At 36.8% G+C, this 21811-nt stretch overlaps 5 protein-coding genes across 13 annotated transcripts in view; 2 read left to right on the forward strand and 3 right to left on the reverse strand.

The window, feature by feature from the left end:
- The window catches only part of LOC126775340 (luciferin 4-monooxygenase-like), an 89229-nt gene extending 71120 nt beyond the window's left edge, over positions 1–18109 (forward strand). The window contains exons 4-12 of one of the 9 annotated variants that reach the window (XM_050497195.1): positions 11770–11968; positions 13016–13138; positions 13579–13753; positions 14375–14515; positions 15285–15410; positions 16029–16112; positions 16518–16664; positions 17275–17440; positions 17788–18109. In XM_050497195.1, coding sequence (XP_050353152.1) covers positions 11770–11968; positions 13016–13138; positions 13579–13753; positions 14375–14515; positions 15285–15410; positions 16029–16112; positions 16518–16664; positions 17275–17440; positions 17788–17915 — 1289 coding nt within the window. In that variant the 3' untranslated portion in view covers positions 17916–18109. The remainder of the gene's footprint in view (positions 1–11769; positions 11969–13015; positions 13139–13578; positions 13754–14374; positions 14516–15284; positions 15411–16028; positions 16113–16517; positions 16665–17274; positions 17441–17787) is intronic. The other 8 variants (XM_050497198.1, XM_050497201.1, XM_050497202.1 and 5 more) reach the window with 8 other exon arrangements.
- The window catches only part of LOC126775354 (uncharacterized), an 84973-nt gene that overhangs the window by 43266 nt on the left and 19896 nt on the right, over positions 1–21811 (reverse strand). The gene's annotated exons all lie outside the window — the stretch shown is intronic.
- Positions 1–21811, forward strand: part of LOC126775338 (asparagine--tRNA ligase, cytoplasmic-like) — an 89531-nt gene that overhangs the window by 29279 nt on the left and 38441 nt on the right. The window lies entirely within an intron of this gene.
- The window catches only part of LOC126775335 (glutamate receptor ionotropic, kainate 2-like), a 102264-nt gene that overhangs the window by 13770 nt on the left and 66683 nt on the right, over positions 1–21811 (reverse strand). The gene's annotated exons all lie outside the window — the stretch shown is intronic.
- LOC126775337 (glutamate receptor ionotropic, kainate 2-like) lies at positions 3130–9735 on the reverse strand. The gene is made up of 12 exons (XM_050497189.1): positions 9272–9735; positions 8979–9164; positions 8616–8768; positions 7532–7969; positions 7021–7244; positions 6805–6942; positions 6158–6356; positions 5574–5805; positions 4895–5007; positions 4436–4594; positions 3880–4075; positions 3130–3794 (listed from the first exon to the last, which is right to left on the reverse strand). The coding sequence occupies exons 2-11, from the start codon at positions 9150–9152 to the stop codon at positions 3893–3895; spliced, it is 2013 nt and encodes a 670-aa protein (XP_050353146.1). The 5' UTR covers positions 9153–9164; positions 9272–9735; the 3' UTR covers positions 3130–3794; positions 3880–3892.

Consider the following 21811-nt stretch of genomic DNA (forward strand, 5'->3'; position numbering starts at 1 on the left):
TTTAATATTTCTAGGATACCTGCCGACTGACAAGCTTAAAGTAGACTTGGGGTCGTGGAAGAGAGCCAAGACATACATCAAGGACATACTTGAGGTAATTATGTATTCATTAATTATTTGATTTTACAGACGTCTGACGAATGTCGCACGTGACACGTGACGGGTGTTCTTTTAAAACTGTTAAACAATGAGGTTATAAATGCAGTAAGCTCACTCACTTGGCGGTAAGGCTTTGTGCAAGCCCGTAATGAGTGGATGCTACCTATCCTTTGTACCGCTAAGCAGCACTACTTGTTAGTAGTTTTACTAGTTTTAGAAATGTGTTTGGTGAACAATCTTTTGTTCCTTCGAGTAATATATTACTCGCAATTTCCGCTGCAGCGCCGCCGTATCGTAAATAATTGTTAACTAAATTAAAAAAATTACAGTCTATGTTTATTTTGAACACCGTGAAAACGGCATTATTTTTCAGAACCTTAACTATAATTTAGTTGGGTGGATAGATTGGAATATGTGTCTCGACATGAAAGGTGGTCCGTCGTGGGTAAAGAATTACGTTGACTCCCCGATCATAGTCGACGCTAAGAACCAAGAATTCCTTAAGCAGCCGACCTTCTATGTGATGGGTCATTTCTCCAAATTCGTACCAAGAAATTCTAGAAGAATAAGAGCCTTGAAATTAATTCCGGAACAGGATTCGGATTTGGAACTGTAAGTGACTTTTTCTCTTCTTGCTTTTAACTTAAACTTAACTACAACTGAACTAATACTATGTTCTAAAACAATTGAAATTAAGCACAAAAGTTATGCAAATTTTAGCTCAATCAGTTCTGAATTCCAATAATCGTCATCTGCGTAACAGAAATGATTATTACATGAATAGTTTGCAAGAATAAAAGATAAATTACATTTCACTGTCTGTTTCGGAAAACACGAAACGGGGAGTCCCCTTGTACACACAGTTCACAGTAATAATACTTTCAGAGTTACGGTAATAATATTTTCAGAGTTATATATTTGACTATGTCAATTTTGCATATCACTTTCTGCAGTGCTATAAGAACTCACTTCATTACTCCCGTGTGAAATGTTGGCAACCGACTTATGGTGATATATTGTTTGATGCGACTATTCATGAAATGTTATAACTATAACGGTCAAAGTCGCATGTTGACATATCAATGTCATAAAGTAATATGCGACATTGACCTCGAGTTAGCTCTTGCAGAATATCTCTAGAGATAATTATATAAAATTATCAATAAATTTATATATTATTATATATATAAATTTATATATTTATATTATTAACAATAATATTTTTACAGCCAAGACATCGAAGCGTTGGGACAAAGTTACTACGACAACGTTGCCTTCTTGACACCAGAGGGCACAATTGTTGTTATAATACACAATGAGTAAGTTATATACATATATTATACTTGTTAATATAGTAGCTAGGTTATAAGACTGCCGATGCAGAGGTCCGGTGCTCTAACCCTGAGCCGGGCCAATACAAAAATATTGTGTTTTCGAAAATATCACACTAGCAAATCTAAAGATGTTGCACAATTCAATCCTGTATGATAAAGTTCAATTTATTTTGGATATTAATTATGTTGTGTACGTTAAATTCTGGATCCTAACAGTTTAACTTTTAATTAAAGTTAATAAAATTAGCAATGCTCGTTTTTAACCAATTAAGCGTACAGCTTGTTCTACGAGTGGGTATGTCTATAGCCCAAGGGAATCAGGATCCAACCTGCGATCGTTACATCGCTAGGCGGGCTGTAAATCATAAGGCTATTGAAGCTTCATCCGTTTCGTTTTTTAAGTAACATATTTAATAGTTTTAATTTAATATGCATTTTGTTTACCCAGGGGTTCTTCAAAAGCGACCGCTATACAAATAGGCGAGCAAGAAATCTCCGTCGTTTTGGATGCAGACTCCATTACAACTATTGAAATTCCATACACAGATTGTATAAATTAAATTCTATAAAATGTTTCCTATATAAAAATATGTTTTGGTTTATAGTGCCAAGTTGCGCAAGAATTAAGAACTTCGACCTGACCTTGATGAATAACAGCCTAGTGATAACTCGTACTAAAAAAATTACCTGTAATTAAAATATTTATCCCGTTCATTTTTTGGAGTCCAGCGAAAAATCTTGCTAAATTCAAATTTACCTTTTTTTTTAAATTTCTTTTTCTAATAAATATATACAAGGCGTAAAGTATAATGAGTTTTTGTTGTATTTTATTATCTTTCTTGGTTAGTCTAGTGGATTTAAGGCCATAGTCCGGAGGGTTCGGATTTTAAATCCTAGGTCGGGTCAATAAAAAAATATTGGGGGGTGTACACTCCCGTGCCTCGTAAGCACGTAAAGCCGTTAGAACGTTATTACAACCGAGTTAACAATTGCAATTTACAAGCTACAAATAGCGTCGTTATTTAATATTGTCAATTTCTCAACTCTCTTACTCTACTTACGGAAAATCTGGACACCGCATTCAGAAATTGTCGTATTTAGCACACTAACATTTATGGGCTAATATATCATAATATGAAAGATTGTGTGTGTTTTAACTGGATTTTTCGATCAAGCACTAGTATATTATAAAAACTAAATACGTTCGTGAATTTTTGTAACTCAACCGATTTTGATGAAATAAAAACTAAACGGTGCCTTGAAATACTTCTTATAAAAATTCAGTTATTTCAATTTGTAATTTTTAGCAATTTTAAAGATTATTTCGGACAAGCAAACAGACCACTTTTGGTAACGCTCAAATAGCCTATTAATAGCTATTAACCTATATACCTATATAAATAGCTATTAACTTTTCTATTTTTTCTATCTAGCTATTTTTTTCATTTTTTGAAAACAGTCATTTATTGACATATAGTCCTTTTCTGTTTATATGTACAGACATTTTTATACAATACAAAATTAAAATAAAAAGAACAAAATACACTTTAAAAAAAAGCTATTAACTTTAAAAAGAAGCAATTATTTGGAAATCACAGACAGACACTTCAATTTTATTCATTTATATAGATTAATATAATACAATTATTATTCAAAAACAAATGCATTGAAGACATCGGGAAGTAACATAAAAATAAATGATAAACCCTTATTGACAAAATGAATTAATCTATACAAAATATTGGTAAATTAAAAAAAATATATGCTTAAGGAAAACCAATAAACAACCATATTTGTTTATAAAATGAATTGAAACGTAGTTTCTATAAGCAAATAAATCTAGTTTTGATGCATAAATACGCGTATCACACACATAACAGGCACATACAGCGAGTAATAAGTAGAGAGCGGCATCGAAGGTATGGTAACATGACAGAGCGTCATGCCAGGCTCGCTCACCCTTCAAACCGGAACACAGCAATGTAGTATATAAATATTTGGCGGTAAAATCATTATTGTTAACTACCATAATAGACGAGTCCGCACACAACCCTTCAATTGTTTTTTTTTTTTATTTTATAAAATAGGCAGACGGGCCACCTGATGGTAAAAGGTCACTAATGCCCATGGACATTGGCATTGTAAGAAATGTTTACTATAGTTTACATCGCCAATGCCATCAACATTGGGAACTAAGATGTTATGTCCCTTGTGCCTGTAATTACACTGGCTCACTAGCCCTTAAAACTGGAACACAACAATACCAAGTACTGCTGTTTTGCGGTAGAATATCTAATGAGTGGGTGGTACCTATCCAGATGAGCTTGCACAACGCCCTACCACCAGTAATTAAAATGTTACCTGTGTGAAAATGAAATAAAGTTTTGCCAGTAAAATATTATTTTAAAATAAATAATACGTGTAATATTAAATTATTTACTTAAACCTTTACGAATATCCTATTTATTAAAAACTTCGAGATGAAACAAGTCGACCGCTGAACGAAGTACCGATGACGCTCTCGAGGCGATGTTCGAGCCAGACGCAGTGGACGACGACCTGGAGTGCTGGACAGGCTTTTCAGTTACCCAAAAACTTAAGGCGAAGGCTAACTCCGCCCAAAACGCTTCCGATGGTGTCATCTGTAATTCAAAAAGAGACTACTGATTTTCAAGTGTCTCTTGGTGGGTAGTACCGGCCCAGATGGACTTGCACAACGCCCTATCACCAAGTTAATACTTGCGTTACGGTTTACACTTACAGTGCCGATAAAAGACTGTATTTGTGAAAGAATTCCACACGTGATAACATATATTGAGAATCAGGTTAGCAGAAATTACTAGAATCATAAAAATATGTTAAAAATTAAGCTGATTGTGGGAAACCAGTTGATTATAGCAGCGTTATTTAATCCTGTTCAATAATACATGAGGTTCCCAGTAGTGGAACATTTTCTGTTATATAATATAACATTAAATAATATAGTAAAACATAGCTATAACCTTCTGCTCCACAGCGACATCTCTGATATGCCAGAGGAATTCAAAACCTCCCATTGCAGCAGCCATTCCACAACCTATCCCCAGGACAACGAAAACTCCGCCTACGTTATCCACTCCCAATTCGCCCGCACTCGCTCCCTCCTCGCTGGCTTCTTCAGACTTAAAAAATAAAAATTAAATTTGCAATATTTACCTCCAATATTAAGCTCACATCCTTTACCTAAAGTTTATCTGGAAGACATCGTTTTTCTATTAGCTTTATTCTTTTAGCGATAAGACCGCCTTATATAATTTTAATTTCGTTTATAATTGTATTTTTATATTTATTCTTTTAGTGTAAAATAAAACATATACTATTTTACATTTACAGTTATGATTTAATTTGGATTTATAAGTCGATTTTAAGGAATGGTCTAGATTTATCTGTTATATATTTATTAGGTTAAGTTATATACTTACGACACAAGCTTCTTCGTCGGTAAGTTTCCACCAACGATTATTTAATTCCACTAACTTTCCACTCTCCGCTAATTTCAACACTGCATTGTCGACTGCAGTCCGATATGATGCAACTAAAATATAATGGAAGGAATTTAATTATTCTACAATAAGATATTAAAATTCATAAAATACTTAGGCAATGAAATATAATAAAACAAATATATATAAATGAAAATTAAACAGTCATATAGAAATTATTGAAAATACACGCCTTTTACGCCAATTAGCTTAATTACATTTTTAATTGGATTCAAAATCTTGTTATTTTTTATTGGCCGTACTAAGTCTTTTGATGTTAACTTTTTATTTTAACGATCAGTCGTCAATATTGATAGTAATGGTAAAGATACGAATTATGGTGCGTTAGAATTAAAAAATAAATCCCTTGGTGGTAGTGATTTGTGCAAGCCAGATTACTCTGGGTAGCACTTACTCATTTTCTATCTATAGCATGCGTATTGTTATGTTCAACGAGGGACAAAACATTTTAGTCGTCAAGACTGGTGGCGCATTGATGATGTAATAAAAGGGTAACATATCTTACAGTGCCAAATGCAAATGTCTACTGGCAGTGGTGACCACTTACCGTGTCTACCGATATTAAATATTTTTAAATATATTATTATAAGTAACTTACAGAATGGCATGGCTATTCCGTATCCTTTAGAGTCAAGAAGACCGCCGACTTGCATCAAGTCGCAATGTCTTTCCAGCTGGTACTCAATGGCTGTAGACTCCATCAAGTATGCATACGATCGTTTGCTTTTTAATACCCTCTCTACTCCTTCGTCATTGTTTTTAACGAAGACCGATGGTCGCGCAGACTCCATAGCTGCCCACATTCTTTGGTATATAGATACATTTGAACGCTACATACATAACGAAAAAAAACAAGACTATCTTAAAATGTTAAAAATATAACAGTAGTACTTTTCTAATTAAGAATGGCCAACCAATGTTATTAGATGGACTGACTAAATAGTGTACGTATATATTTGCGCAAACACAGAGATGCATCCTCTATTCTCTAACTCTTAAACACAGTAAAAAACCAATATTTTTTTTTGAGCCAGGCCGTATAATCCACAGTTTTATAAGGTAGTCACGAGGTCGCTTATGTATTACAATATTTAAAGAAAAGTATATTATCTTATAAATTGACTTCAATATTTCCGCGTCACTGATATCATTTATTCTCTTGAGATGAAAATAAAAAACAACCTTAAAAAATGAAGAAGTGGAACCGCCCTGCAAAGTCCCGTACTTGATCTTAGTTTGCATCGCTAAGACCTCGGCGCTCTTAATCGAATCATCCATAGCTGCATTCGTCAGGAAAGCAGCAAGGTTGGCCGTATAAGACGAACACATTATAAGAGCGAAAAACCACCACATACCGCATACCCATCGTGTGGAATAACCTCTAAAATCATTTACGCAATTATCAAATATTTTTATCATTTTATTATAATTTTTCAATCTATGTCAACAATACTTAATAACTATTACAATAATATATTTTATATAAAAGCTTGTAATAATTGTCTTTAATGACCAATATTATTATTTATTATTATTATTAAATTTACATTATTAATTTTTATTATTTTAGCCAAATTTAAAATAGTCCCTCCCGATTCCCACCCGACGCAAAGCTGCCCATAATGCAGGCCGCATTTCCGCGCTGTATGGCAATGGACAACCTTTGTGCCAAGCGGGACCCGGAGCGACTGTCAAATCCCCTCTCTCTAAGGCGACAGCCAATTATCAAATTGAAAAGAAAAAACGATATTGAACTTTTTTTTTGTTACTCTTTCGTGACATTCCTGTTACTAATATAAATGGCAAAATTATTAAATACTTATACTTACTTTGGCAAAATATCGGAACCTTGGGTCATAATAGATCCAACAGTCAGCCAACAGGAATTTTTGATATGCCAAATATTTTCCAATTCCTCGGGAGATTTGTCACATGGATGAGGATTCTCCCAATCATTTGGAGCAAGCCTGTTGTTTAAAATGAAAGCTTATTATTTAAACCATAAAGATAATATTTAAACTATAATACATGCTTAAATAAAATACCTGGCTAATATGTGGAGTAGCAGTGACACCATCAAATACGCTGCAGCCATGTAAATCCAAACATCGACAGAAAACGGCTTAAGAAATGAAAACAGTTCTGGTTCTGGAGGCGTGGGCTTCGAATACAAGATACTGATGCCTAGAGTCATGAAAGGCGTGGTAAAGTCCACTGCGGCCCTTCGTTCATATGTTATAGTCAAGTCACATATAGCTAAATCTGCTTTCTAGAAAAAAAATATGTGTGTAGTAATATAATCTATGAATTTGTTTTTTATGCGTATCTTTTGTAATTAAGTGTTATTATTTAGATGAGATGATAATTTTCTGGATGCAGAGAGTAAAAAAATTTTTGGAAGAAAGGATTGAAAAGTGAATAAGTAAAAAAAAAAAACGGTGAATACATTTTTGTAAATATTTATGTTGGTAATATAAATAGACGTTAATCATTATATGTGTAATTTTGTGATTAAATTGGATTGCATTATTTATTTTAAAATTAATATTTACAGACCCTTTCCAGAAGATGTCCAATTAGGCCGTCCCATTTTCTGGTATCTTTATTATATGAGCCGTACAAGTTTCCCGGTACAATTTCAAACTCGTAATTTAAATGCAGGGTTTCTTTTAATATTTCGTGTATAAGATCTTTCGAGTATCCTTCGTATCGATCGTTTCCAGTTAAAACTTCGCCTTCTTGTGGTACTTTTTCGACTAAATATGGAGCTCCGATACGCGATACAACTTTGAATGTTTTATTCTGCCATTTCTCGGCTAAAAGGTCTGAGACTTCATTCGCAGTTCGGACGTGAATAAACCCGGATTCGGCAGTCCACTTTGCAATACTATTAAAACCACTGTTAGATAACTCCATTATTTCAACATTAAAATTAGTTCTTTCGCCCGTCGTGTTGTCTATTGTTATAAGACCAGTGATGCCCGTTATTGGATTCTTAAACAAAATGTAAAATTAAATGATTAAATAAAAATCAAATTAATAATTCTTTCTTTGTCGTTATTTCCCAATGTACTTTTTAACCTATTCACAACACTTCATTTCCAACGATTATCAACATTTTATAATAATAATGTCTTCCTGACCGATTTCGGCCACGGCGGCTAATCTCAAGAGAGATTAGCCAACTACGCAGGAGGTATTATAGTGCACAAGTGTGTGCGCAAACACAGGTGCACTCTCTATTCCCTAACTCTCACAATCAGATGGGATGGAAATCCGATACGACCGCAAAGAGTTTAAGCACGGGACCAACGGTTTACGTGCTTTCCGAGGCACGGGACACATACACTCCCATCTTCCAGACTCCGGGCTGCTACTGAAAATTTTCTGACAGAAAAACCCAATAACTTTTTATTGGTCCGACCCGGGAATTGAACCCAGGACCTCCAGGTCTGCTGCCTTACATCAAGCCACTGTCTAGTGGCTTGATGTAAGGCAATGAGGCACTCAAGCATTTTATAGATTTACATATAATATACTAGGCAAGCGCGCTCCATCTTAGAATGTATCTAACTTTCCATCAGGTGTGATAACAGTCAAGCGCTAGCCTATACATTTAAAAAAAATTAGATTATATTACCGTTAGCAGGTGGTTAGTAAATTCTTCTCCCACGTCCCACTGAGCATCTGAGTTGCACTCGATTCCTTGTGCTTCTATTTTGAATGCATCTGGAGCACTTTCTATAGCGTCTGTTAAAAGCCTTGCTGCATCGCTCGCTAGAGCTGCTTCAACCTAAAAGTTTGTAACTTCAGAATCACTTACGATTTTATAAATTAAAAAAAAAAACACTTGTTTACATACTATCTACTCTTGTATAAACTTTGCTCTGGTATAAACCTGTATATAACAGTAAATTATTTATCATCATGTTTTATTCTACGATACGAGAATGGAATTAACTTGGATATTTCATTAGTTTATGTTAGTAAGTTTCGTACTTACAGTAATTTCATGTGTCTGTCTTGGAATTTTCACATCTGATGACGTCCTGGCCTTCCAATCGGCGAGATAGGACCGTGTCCTCGAATCTGAATGGTCAAATATCCTCAAACAAGTCACGTTTGATAGTCCGTGTCTTAACTCTTGCAGGTCTAACGTGTGTGCATCCAGTGACATAAGGATGTAACTCTAGATTATTAAATTTCTTTTAATAATAATAATTACTTTTAAACAATCAAACATTTTTAATTACTACTTAAAGCTTACGGCGTAAAGCTTAAAGCGTACGGCCTTACTTATAAACGAGTTTCACTTCCTCCTTGGTAGAGTGGCTAGATATAAGGCCGTGGCCGAAATCGGTCTAGAGGCCATTATTATTAATAACTCATGAACGATTAGTTAAACAGCGGTGTCTTCTTCTTTCGAATGTCAAATCAATGGTAACAGAGAGAAATCAGTGTTTCAATGAACTGTCGCTAACGCAACGTTTATATATAAGGTCCGTAATCTTTACCTGTGTCGAGTGAGCAAATATTGAAAAAAATAATAAATTATTAAAAAATAAATTTCACCAAGAGGATTGGAATTGCGATTCACCGGAAAATACTGATAGCTCTCTTGCCACTATTCCACGCGGTATGACTTGTACAGTAGCTAATTTTAAGTTACATTTATAAATAATTAAGGCCTAAATGTAAATTAACTAAATTTTCTACCGCATAGCAGCAGTACTTGGTGTTGTTGGGTTCCAGTTTGAAGGGTGAGTGAGCCAGTGTAATTACAGGCACAAGGGACATAACATCTTCGTTCACAAGGTTAAATAAAAAAAAATATATACAATTCTATTGTTGTATATTACTTGCAATTGTAAATTATGACACATAAAAAAATCCTGCTGAGTTTCATTCGCCGCTTCTTCTCACTCGAACTAGTGGTAGATTGTAGATTTATGACAATCGAATCGAAAAAGAATATATTGATAGAAAAAGTTAAGAACAACTTTTTTTTTTCTTTTAGCTTAAGGCGGTAAGTGGTCACGTTCGCTCTGGAATAATTTACTTTGCAAATGGTGTTTTTTTTCAAATAGATGCCGTAGTTCCTGTTTTTACTTTTCGAGTTATATTAATAAACTCACAAAATCTCGCTCTCTTTATTTAATATTAGTATAGACATGTATAATATGTATGCAATACAGTTAAGTAAATAAAAAAGAAACCTAAGCTCAATACCAACAAAAAAATATATATATAAATTAAAATTATTTAAATATAATAATTTAAGAATAGAAGTGATTAATTGAATTACGGATATAAGTACATTCTATCATAACACGAACGGAATAATTCTAATTAGCTAATTATGCGATCCAAGTTATTTACAGATCAGACCGATATATTTCACAGTACAGATACCAATAAACACGGTGACCGCGCTAAAACGAATAATAAAAAACAAAAAGCAGTCCGTGTCAGCAACGTGTATACTACGCCATGCCTATTGGCCACAGATAATCGCTCAGAATCGCTCGCTTAGAGTATTTATTTATTTTGAACGATAGAATGGTAGATAATCTATGTTATATATGGTAATATATATATCATACGTGTACATTTAAAAACGTTTTAAATTATGTTATTAGCATCTATACGTGTCTAACATTCGTTCCCACGTAGCTTCTACCTGCCGTGTCAAATTAAAACCATTCGTCTAATGGATTACTAGAATTCAAATATTCTCATTTGTTTAATTTTTTTTTTTTTATAAAAAATAATAAGATGTTATGTCTATTTGCCTGTAGTTACTCACAGCTGAGTGTCTTTCCGTTGGTTTGGTTTGGTTCTAGTTTGACTTTCATTAAGCAAGTGTAAAGCTTTAATGTTGAGTAAATGATTTTGATTTTGTTTGGCAGTAAAACATGCGATGAGTAGGAGGTACATACCCAGACGGTCTCGCACGATCAACAAGTGAAAATTTCTTTAAATAAATCTATATATAGATAGTGACGTTTGTTTTAAACGCATGAATGATTGCTGGTTTTAATATTCCATCTAGAGCATGCTTAGATTTTCAATAGAAGAAAATAAAATATGGAGATAGGAATAAATGGGGAGCACCAGGAGAGGTCCATGTCCAGCATTGAACGAACGCAGGGTTACTATGTTAAAATTAGTAATTATTTTTAAAAATATAGTACATAATACGATTCCGGATGACACAAGCGTATCCAAACTAAATAAATAATAAATCCGGGGAAAACGTAAATGATGGCAACTCTACGATACTTTAATTCAAAATAAATAGTTAGTTATTTGCATCAGATAAAATGAGCAACAAGAAAGATAAACAATGCAATATCATAATATTTACTAGTTCATAAGAATATATGTTAATTACGCAAAATATTATTATTTGATTATATAAGTAAAATAAATATTTTGTACAAAGACATTAATACTGTATATTAATCCCGGTATTCAAGGCTGCTAGGCATTTTGACTTCGTTCCGAAGAGGTTACAGAAAAATAGTAATATTTTTTGTGATTTCGTTGCAACTTCAAATCAAATTGTCGCCAAAAAATATATATTTAAAAATGCAAGAAAATATAGTTTTAACAGTAAATTTTATTATTATCATATATTTGTCTTTCTTTAAGTTTTCTCATAAAAAAAAAAACCTTTTTTGGATTGTACTATATTTTATTTGGCTTATTCTGAAAAATATTCTTATTATGAGAAAAAAATGTTGACAATCCTAGTTGACATCCTTATAAACAGACTGTTTTCTTTATTTCAGATGAACTCCGCGAAACATTCAAATGTATCAACCCGAAGATGATATTTTGTCAGAGCGAGAGAGTGAATGACATCCGCTCTGTAATAGAAGAATTAAAATTCGATACAAAAATTATCACTTTTGATAAAAATGATCGATGTATGAACTTCTCGGACCTTCTCGAGAAGTATGGAAGTGATGTATCTGTTAAGGATTTTAAGTAAGTAAGTTATAAGTTATAAGTAATGAAACATATTTTTGTATACGCAGGCGGACGGGCATTTGGGTCACCTGGTAAGTGGTCACTACCGCCCATTATAAACATTCGCGGTGTAAGAAATATTAACCATTCCTTACATCACCAATGCACCACCAATCGTGGGAAATAAAATGTTGTTCCTCGTGTAGTGACACTAGCTCACTCACCCTTAAAACCGGAACACGATAATAGTAAGTACTGTTGTTTTGCGGTAGAATATCCGATGAGTGGGTGGTACTTACCCAGACGAGCTTGCACCACCCTACCACCAAGTGATATTTAACCTTGTTCAACAATTATTGGACTTATTGGACATTATACGACGAGCCGGTTGGCATGGTTGGTAGAACACTTGCCTTTCACGCCGAAGGTTGTTGGTTCGATTCCCACCCAGGACAGAAATTTGTGTGCATGAACATGTCTTTTTGTCCTGAGTCTGGGTGTAATTATCTATATAAGTATGTATTTACAAAAAAAAGTAGTATATGTAGTATATCAGTTGTCTGGTTTCCATAGCACAAGCTTTGTACAAGCTTAATTTGGGATCAGATGGCCGTGTGTGAAAAATGTCCCAGGATATATATTATATTATTATGTTTTGTATATGAAGCGGCTACGGCCTCCTCTTATTTTTTTTGAGGAGCTTATTTCACCACGCTGCTCCAATGTGAGTTGCGGAAATACGGATGTGAATCCGAGACATGCAGGTTTCATCACGAAATTTTCCTTCACTGCCGAGCCCGAGATGAATTATAAACACAAATTGAGCACTTGAAAGTAAACTTACTTCGGTTAAGATTTCCGTGTCGTTAGTCATGGAGGGTTCTTGAGTCGTAGGCACATGTTAGGAAATTACTAAAGATTTTTTGTGTTGTTGTTCTTCTTAATAATAATAAAAATAGATTAGTTTTTGCTTTAGTTTTGCTTTTAAAATATCAATCAATTCTATTACTTATTTTTAATTTGCAATTGCAAGCTCTATCGTAACTCCGGTCTTCGTTGTAACAGGGCTGCTGATTTTGATCCAGCAAAGACAATATCTTTGTTAATAGCGACCAGCGGAACAACTGGCTTACCAAAATCAGCCGCCATTACCCACAAAAACATGGCTGTTTCCGTCCCATATATGTGGTAAATATAGTATTTTCTTACACTACTCACATACAATTACTTTTTAAGCTGACTGCCTCGTTTGTCAAGTGGCTAGTTATAAGCCCGCGGATCTCGAGATCCGTTCCATCGGATTATGACCGTGAGAGAATAGAAAGGGCACCTGCCTTTGCGCACACACTTATGCACTATAATATGTCTGCAGTTAGTTAATCTCTCATTCAATTGGCCGAAACCGGTCAGGAACACATCACTTGACTATAATGTATTCGATTTCGAATAAAACAATAAAAATATTATTGTATAAAACATAATTGTAAAATTTGAGATAAAAAATAGAAAATCTCGCTGTGTTTCGTATGAGTCTGAGTTATTTATTACGAACCGATGGAAAATTTACATCATTAAAAAATTAACAAAAATCGTTCCTAAATAATCAACTTCTGAAATATTTTTTTCAGGTTAACATATTCCAAGTTCCCAACGCCTACTCGTCTAACTGTGGTGTTTTCCCCAATAGAGTGGTATTCAGCTTTGTTCCAATTCGTCTTTTCGCCGATCATAAGGCATTCTAGATTACAATCATCGGCACCGATGACGCAAGAGCATGCTTATTATCTCATTAATAAATTCAGAGTATGTATTTTTCATTTACTAGAAATCTTAACTTGATTTATTTTATATGATATATCCGGTTCGAATGGTGAGTAAGACAAAGTAATGTCGAGCACAAGGAGCATGTCATCAAGATGTTGTTTCCAATATTAGTGGCCTATTGCTGTTGTTACAATAGTTAATACTTCTTATAGCGCCTATATCTATGTAACCCAACTAGTACCAATAAGTCAACCAGTCTTCATACCTATTACAAATAAACAGATATAATATATGAAAAATCTTGGTATATCTGTTTGCGCTAATCACCATGATAGTTAACATACAATATAGTTCTGTATGAATCTTGTAAACTTTATGAAGGACAGCGTATTAATAACTTAAGAAACACTATATCCCACAGCTGGGCATTGGCCTCTTATTTATATAGTTGATGAGAAGGTATGGAGCCTATTTCATTACGTTGCTTATAATCTTCAGGTTTGACCACATTTGGCAAAGTTTCATCCAAAACAGCGTGTTTCCTCATGATATTTTCCTTCATCTCTGAGCACGAAATGAATAACAAACACACGAATCAGTGTTGCTCGTAAGGGTATCAACACATACACTACTAACAGTAAAACACAAAACATTTTACAGCCAACGTTTGCGATGACGAGCCCCAACATGTTGACGACATTTTTGAAAATCGGCGATCGTAACAAATGCGATTTCACGTGCTTTGAAACTATTCTAGTCGGTGGGAGCTCCGTTCATACTAGTCTCATTGAAGATATTAAGGTTAGGACCAAGAACCTTTTATTTTAATCAACCCTATTCACCTCTCTTTCAAAATACCCTTTTTTTACGTTTTTCCCCCACGGGAACAGTGAACACACGGGTGTATGTGGGGCTCACCGGTGTCCAAGGTGCCGATTGCGCCCCGAACATCGGAATACCCACTAAAAAACCAGCGGTACCCTTTACGTCTTAACGACGAGCGCCACGGGATCGCTGTCACATGCTACCGTGACGGAATCTTTCAAAATACCCTAGTTCAGTTAATAGTATTATATATTGTCTTCCGAATTAAAGTGTGAGTGAGCCAGTGGAACTACAGGCACAAGGGACATAACACCTCAGTTTACACGTTGCCGATGTAAGGGATAGTTAATATATCTTACAAAGACAATGTATATGGGCATTGCTGACCACTTATGAAATTGAAAATAGATCTATCATAAATCCATTTGCATAAACTACTATATACTGGACCAATCTTTGTAATACTAAGATATTACATAAACTTCCTTTCTATTACATCAACAAAACATTAAAAGCAAATACATAATGCTTATTGTATATCAATTAGATATAATAAATACGATATTATTATATACAAAACATAAAAAATAGACATTGTTTTAAGCTAATTAAACTTACAACTTGATTCCAATTGTAATCGTTATTTGTTGTCGTTGTTGCTATTATTTCTTTGTTTTTGTAAATTTCTATTTCCACTACTATAAGATTCGCAATATTTATTAAAAAATTTTTCACCAATTCTTAGAAAGTTTCTCCGAACACAAATGTGGTAGTGATTTACGGCATGAGCGAAATATCAGGAATAGCGTTCAATTTTGACCCAACCATACCGAACTCACTCGGAAAGCCTATCCAGAGCTTGGAACACAAAGTAAGTGTCTCCTAGTTTTCAAATTTTATTAAATTCAAATGTCAAATTTTTTATTCAACATAGAAGAATTACACTTGCTTATTGATTGTCAAAAATCTACCACCGATTCGAAAAGAAACACCTCGGACCTGAGAAGAGCCGGCGAAAGAAACTTAGAAGAATTTTATTTTATCAAAAATATTGATATATATTTTTTAAGCGATATGGGGCCATCGTTACATTACCGAGCTGGCTATCATCTACAAAGTAGTAAGTTCTGCAATAAGATAACCTTTAGCGTATATGTATAAACTTTCTTTGACAGTTTTATTGAACTTTATTTTAGCAAGTTTTTGCACGTTTTCTGGGATTCGGTTCTAAAAGTTCCTACATTACCGTATAAAATATTAACTTTGTTTAGTCGGCAAAATAATAAACAAGTTTACATTTGTTCTTCGTATTGATTCCTGGAAAAATCATGTATCAGTTTAATAACACTAACTGTTATGCTACACAAACATGGTAACTATCAAAAACGACTAGCGTACCACCTATTACCGATGGTCGTAGGTAGGTTGATGGTACTACGTCGAAAACCTTCACGCAATAACAAAAGTTTCATGTATCATTTTATTTCAGCTGGTAAACCCTGCAACTCATAAAGACATAACGGAACCTGATGTTCCGGGAGAACTGTGGGTGAGAGGACCGGGTGTATTCCAGGTATTTTCATTTGTATTCATTTTCATTTTCAGTTTTCCAGTAATATTTGATAAAACTTTGATGTTCCTTGAGACGAAGTTCTTAATTCTCCTGGGTGAGGAGCAATCTTATATAGTAGGATTCAGACAAGTCTCTCTCCACCCCTGGTTTCCATGATGTGATGCTTTAATTTTTTCATACTATTAAGTAATATAAATAATTTACATATTTAGCTGTCTGTATATTTTGTAAGTATTCATTTTATTTGATTGCAAGCGAAACCCGTGGCTACTGTACAAAAATTACATTTCCATGAAACAATTGACTTCCTATATTTTTTCGTTAAATCTACTTAATTTTTTTATATAATAATAACAGGTATATAAATCTAGTCGCAAAATACGAGTATATGTACCTATTTTCTAGGGATACTACAACAACCCAGAAGTAACATCCCAAGTGGTAATGAAAGGTGGCTGGTTGAAAACTGGAGACATGATGTACAAGGACAACATGTCGAACTTCTACTTCGTGGAGCGAATAAAACTTTTATTGAAGTATAGAAGTTATCAGGTAACTATTTTGTCTAATTCAGTGGTGCTTGCCCGGGTTTGAACCCACGATCATCGTTTAAGGTTTATGCGTTCTTACTAATGGGCCATCTCGGCTTTTTCTTAGAAAAAAAACAAAAGAAAACCTTCTCCTCAAAAAAGAAGAGCTAAGGCTTCTTAGCCCAGCAGTGGGAAATTCACAGGCTGTGACTATTTCGTCTAAAACTCGTACAGTACTGTAAATAAAGCTATTTAAACAGAGCCTTAATCATTTCGCAAATAAGAGTAATGTCAGAAAAACTGCAAAGTTCGTATTTTAACGTGGAAACCTTCAGATTCAATTTGACAGACATTTAGAAGCATTATAGTTGTGTTACCCGGTGATAGGCCTTTATACAAGCCCGTCTATCAATTGATGCTACGCTTAAACTCTTTCCGGTGAAGTCATATTGACGCGCCATTATTATAGTGAGGAAACACAGAGCGCACGTATGTTTTCGTATACACGATTGCGCTATAATATCTCTATTATTAACTTGGGTAGAAACGATTTGAAGGACATAATCTTCATAATCAGTAGTTCTTGAAAATTAATAATTTAAATTCATTATTATTTTGTTTGTTTTTCACAGATTTCTCCTCTAGAAATAGAGAGTGTGATTGCCGAACATCCAAGAGTATTTGAAGTAGCTGTTACCGGAATCCCTCACAAAGAAGATGGAGATCTGCCAGTTGCCTGTATCGTACCTCATGAGGGTTACAAAATAACTGCTCAAGAAATCAAAGACTTAGTAAGAGGTAACAATAAAAAAAATACATTTACCGTTTTAAGTTAATTACTTATATTTAAGGAATTACTAATATTCCTATTTACCCCCTCAAATTAAGCGTACAGGTTGTATAAGAAGTGGGGACAACAATAGGCCAACTGTCAGGGTCAGGATCGAACCTGCGACTATCAAATCGATAGGTGACCCGTAAACCATTGCGCTATTGAAGCTTTATTATTTAAACCCACGATCATCGGTTAAGATTCACGCTTACCACTGGGCCATCTCGGCTTTAAAAAATAATAATAACAAAATAATTGCATATCATTAATAAAATGGAATCTTTTTATAATCCAGACTCACTCATAATTCCAGACTCACTCAGTGACTCGAAGCAACTGAGAGGAGGAGTGATATTCCTGAAAGAGTTGCCGCTTACTTCAACATCGAAAATCGATCGACCAAAACTGGCCGCCTTAGCTCGGTCAATGGAAAGAGAATAAAACTTGTTTTTATTTCAAAACATACTTAACAAATGATTATAATTTTTTATCTCAAATAAATGTTTATAAATATGAATATAAGTGTATTGTTACAATATGATTTGTTCCATTGTAAGCGGAAACGATAACACCATTGCGAATATTTATTGACTGTCGTGTAATAAAATTGTTCATTAATGATTATTTAATTATGATTTTTCGTTTTATTTTTATCTAATACTAGCTTATCGTCCTGGCTCCGCACGATAAAATATGAACAACAAGTCGGTTCTTAGTGAGCCTCTACGTTGGGGTAAAATTTGTCACAGTTACTCCTTGTAACTGTGACAAATTTCAATTTAATCCGGCGCATAGTTTAGGAGATCTCGTGTATGGGATGTTATGTATGTTTCACTCATATATGTATAGATCACTAATGGATATTGACCAGATAATACCAGACATGGATGTCAAAGCATCTTTTCTTTTGAAAAAAAAACGATATGAGTCGAAATTTAAAAAATAAATAACACAATTGGAAATGATTATATTGAACGTTCAAAAACAAATACTTATCTACTTGTGGTAGAGCTTTGTGCATGCTCGGGTAGGGTGGGTAGGTACCACCCACTCATCAGATATTCTACCGCAAAACAGCAATACTTGATATTGTTGTGTTCCGGTTTGAAGGGTGAGTGAGCCAGTGTAATTACAGGCACAAGGGACGTAACATCTTAGTTCCCAAGGTTGGTGGCGCATTGGTGATATAATCGATGGTTACCTGCCTGATTTCTTAAAATGCCAATGTCTATGGGCGTTGGTGACCACTTACCATCAGGTGGCCCATATACTCGTTCGCCTTCCTATTCTAAAAATGTCTACGGGCGTTGGTGACCACTTACCATCAGGTGGCCCATATACTCGTTCGCCTTCCTATTCTAAAAATAACCCTAGGTCCAACGCGTGGGGTTTTTTATAAACTTTGGTGTAACAATAATGCGAACTTATAACTCATAGCGGTAATACCAGGCATATGTCTGGAGTTTTAGTCTCCGGACGGAAGTCCTTGTTGAGTCGAGGCGAATAATAGTTTCAGTTTGAATGTATGAGAAAGAATATTTTGCTTTTTTTGTGGAGTTTATTTACGTTTAATATTGACCTACGAATGATTTGTGATCGTAAAATAGTGTGAAGGAGGAGGTTATAAGAGTTTTACGAACAAAAAAATTAATGAAGATCTGAATTTATTTTTGGTTTGCTAGCGATTTTTACATAAGCAATAAAAGAACATATTATATAAAATTAAAACTTGTACAGAGTAATGCAAAATTATTTATAAGCAAACACAAATTGCTGAAAATAACGCACAATTAAAACACATTAATACAATTCTGTTGAGAAAAATAAAACAACTATTAAATCCGAAAGTGAGAACTTATTAATTGAATAAACTACTTAATAACTATAAATAAATAGTGTAAGAAACGTTTTAACATCTAAAACAAAAATTGACGAGCCGGTTGGCGTGGTTGTGCCTTTTACGCCGAAGGTTGTGTGTCCATGAACATGTCTGTTTGTTCTGAGTCTCGGTGTAATTATCTATACAAGTGTGTATTTAAAAAAGAAAAGTAGTATATGTAGTATATCAGTTGTCTGGTTGTCATAGTACAAGCCCTTTTTTATGCTGGGAACATTGGGGGGGGGTATGTGGGGCTCACCGATGTCCGAGGCGCTGAGTGCGCTCCGAACAACGGAATACCCACTAAAAAAAGCAGCGGTACCCTTTCCGTCATAACGAGGAGCGCCACGCGATCGCTTGCGCATGCTACCGCGACGCTCTGACGGGCGGCCTGCGTATGCAGGCCTCCATTCTCTAGGGAGATTACCAGGGTACTGAGAACCCCTTAGTCCCTGCGACGCCTATTGCGGCGGAGGGACAAGGTGCGCATAGTGCCTCATTCTTCTCCCCAGTCTTCTTCGGCGGAGCAGTTTGCAGCGGCGTCCTCTTCTCGCTTCCGCTCCGCGGCCTCCTTCTGCGACATTACATTTTCACAGAAGGAGACCATTTCCGACCAGCATCATCGCTTCCGAGCATCGCGTTGATAATGCTCGGCAGGGAGAGTTCTCCGCCGACAACTGCCGCCAGGGAAAGTTTCTGGGGATCCCCCACGGCACACTCCGTCAGGGTGTGTTGCGCCGTGTCGATTGGCGTACCACACTCGTCGCAGGAAGATGACATTTCCCGCCGTGCTATCTTGTGCAGGTACTTACCGAAGCAGCTGTGTCCGGTAAGTACCAGCGTCAACCTAAACGAGAGCGTGCCTCGTTTTCTTTTGACCCAGCTACTTAAGTGTGGACGTACCACCCCCACTACCACCTCCACTGTCACCAGGCCCGCTGTGGGGGACCCCAGATCTTCCTCTTATCGGGCTATCAGGGCTTGCTGGGCTAGAGCACTGATCCGTCCCACATCCGCCGATCCCGGACGGTCGCCGCGGTTTCTCGCTTCGGCCCGGAAGCGGTACAGCTCTGCGAGCACCTCCGCCTGGAGTTCCCAGGGCGGATCACCCGCGAGGAGCGTCGCCGCTGTTCAAGATACCGTGCGATACTCTCTTATCGCTCTTACCGCTATGACCCTCTGCGGCCTCCGCAGGAGGGCCCGGTTGTGAGCAGTGAGTGCATCGACCCATATCGGGGCACCGTACAGTGCCATCGACCTCACTGCGCCGGCAAAGAGGCGCCGATATAGCGATCCCGGTCCTCCCACGTTGGGTAGGAGGCGACCCAAGGCGGCAGCTGTGTTGATGAGCTTCGGTCCGAGTTGCACGAAGTGCTGTCTGAAGCTCCATCGCCCGTCCAGGATCAGGCCCAGATACTTCGTTTGGGCCTGCACCTTGATCACCGTCCCGGACGGACGGTGATACTTGCCCCCCGAGGGGGGCCTCTCCGTGGACCGTGGAAGAGGAGAGCCTCCGTTTTCGATGTGGAGACTCTCAGGCCCAGCATTTCCATTCGGTCCACGGTCAAAGGGCCGCCTACCCAAAGTCCCGCCCCGTAGCGGTAATGAGGGTGTCGTCTGTGTAACACAACACCCCCATACCGGGAAGGACGGGTGCCTTTAGAAGCTAATCAAAGCCGACGTTCTACAGAATTGGGCCGAGGACCGACCCCTGTGGCGTTCCGCAGCCTACCCGACGCCGGACCAACTTCCCATCGCCTCCTGCCCATACGACCTCCCTGTCCTGGAGGTACGCCTCCAACAGTCGCCTCAGATAGATCGGCACGCCTTGGTATCGGAGACTGTTAAAGGCGTTTGGAACGTCTAACGACACCGCCAGGACCACTTGCCCCTGGGCCACTGCTTCCGTGGTCCGAGTCTTCAGGGCGTTCAAGGCGTCGATCGTTGAACGGCCCGCCCTGAATCCGAACTGAGCCTCCGAGAGACCCGGACCGGCCTCGTCGAGGTGTTGAAGAAGACGAGCTGCGAGAATCTTCCCAAACAATTTGCCCGTCTCGTTCAGCAGCAGAGAGGAGCCCCTCTTCGGCATACAAGCCGGTAGTACTGCTGAACTGAAACCTCCATTGGCAAGAACACCAACTTCCCTTGCTTCCAAGGCTTCGGAAACTGCCCGTTGCGCAGACATTCGTTGAACAACTCTCGAAGCCTTGTACCTAGGTATTCCAGGGCATCGCACAGAACACGCCCTGGAACACCGTCCGGACCCGGTGCCGTATTTTCAGCTCTCAAGCGGCCAAGGGCCATCTACATTTCTCGCTCCGTGATCAATGGTGGAGCCACTAGGTCTTCTATCACAGAGCGAGGGGCCATCTGTGGAGGGACAAACTCGCCTGGGTGGGGAAACAGTTCCCGGACCGTTCGAGGCGAACTCTTCCTGGCCTCTTAAGCCTTCGCCTTA

Source organism: Nymphalis io, chromosome 18 (genome assembly GCF_905147045.1).
Source record: "Nymphalis io chromosome 18, ilAglIoxx1.1, whole genome shotgun sequence".
NCBI classification, from domain to species: domain Eukaryota; kingdom Metazoa; phylum Arthropoda; class Insecta; order Lepidoptera; family Nymphalidae; genus Nymphalis; species Nymphalis io.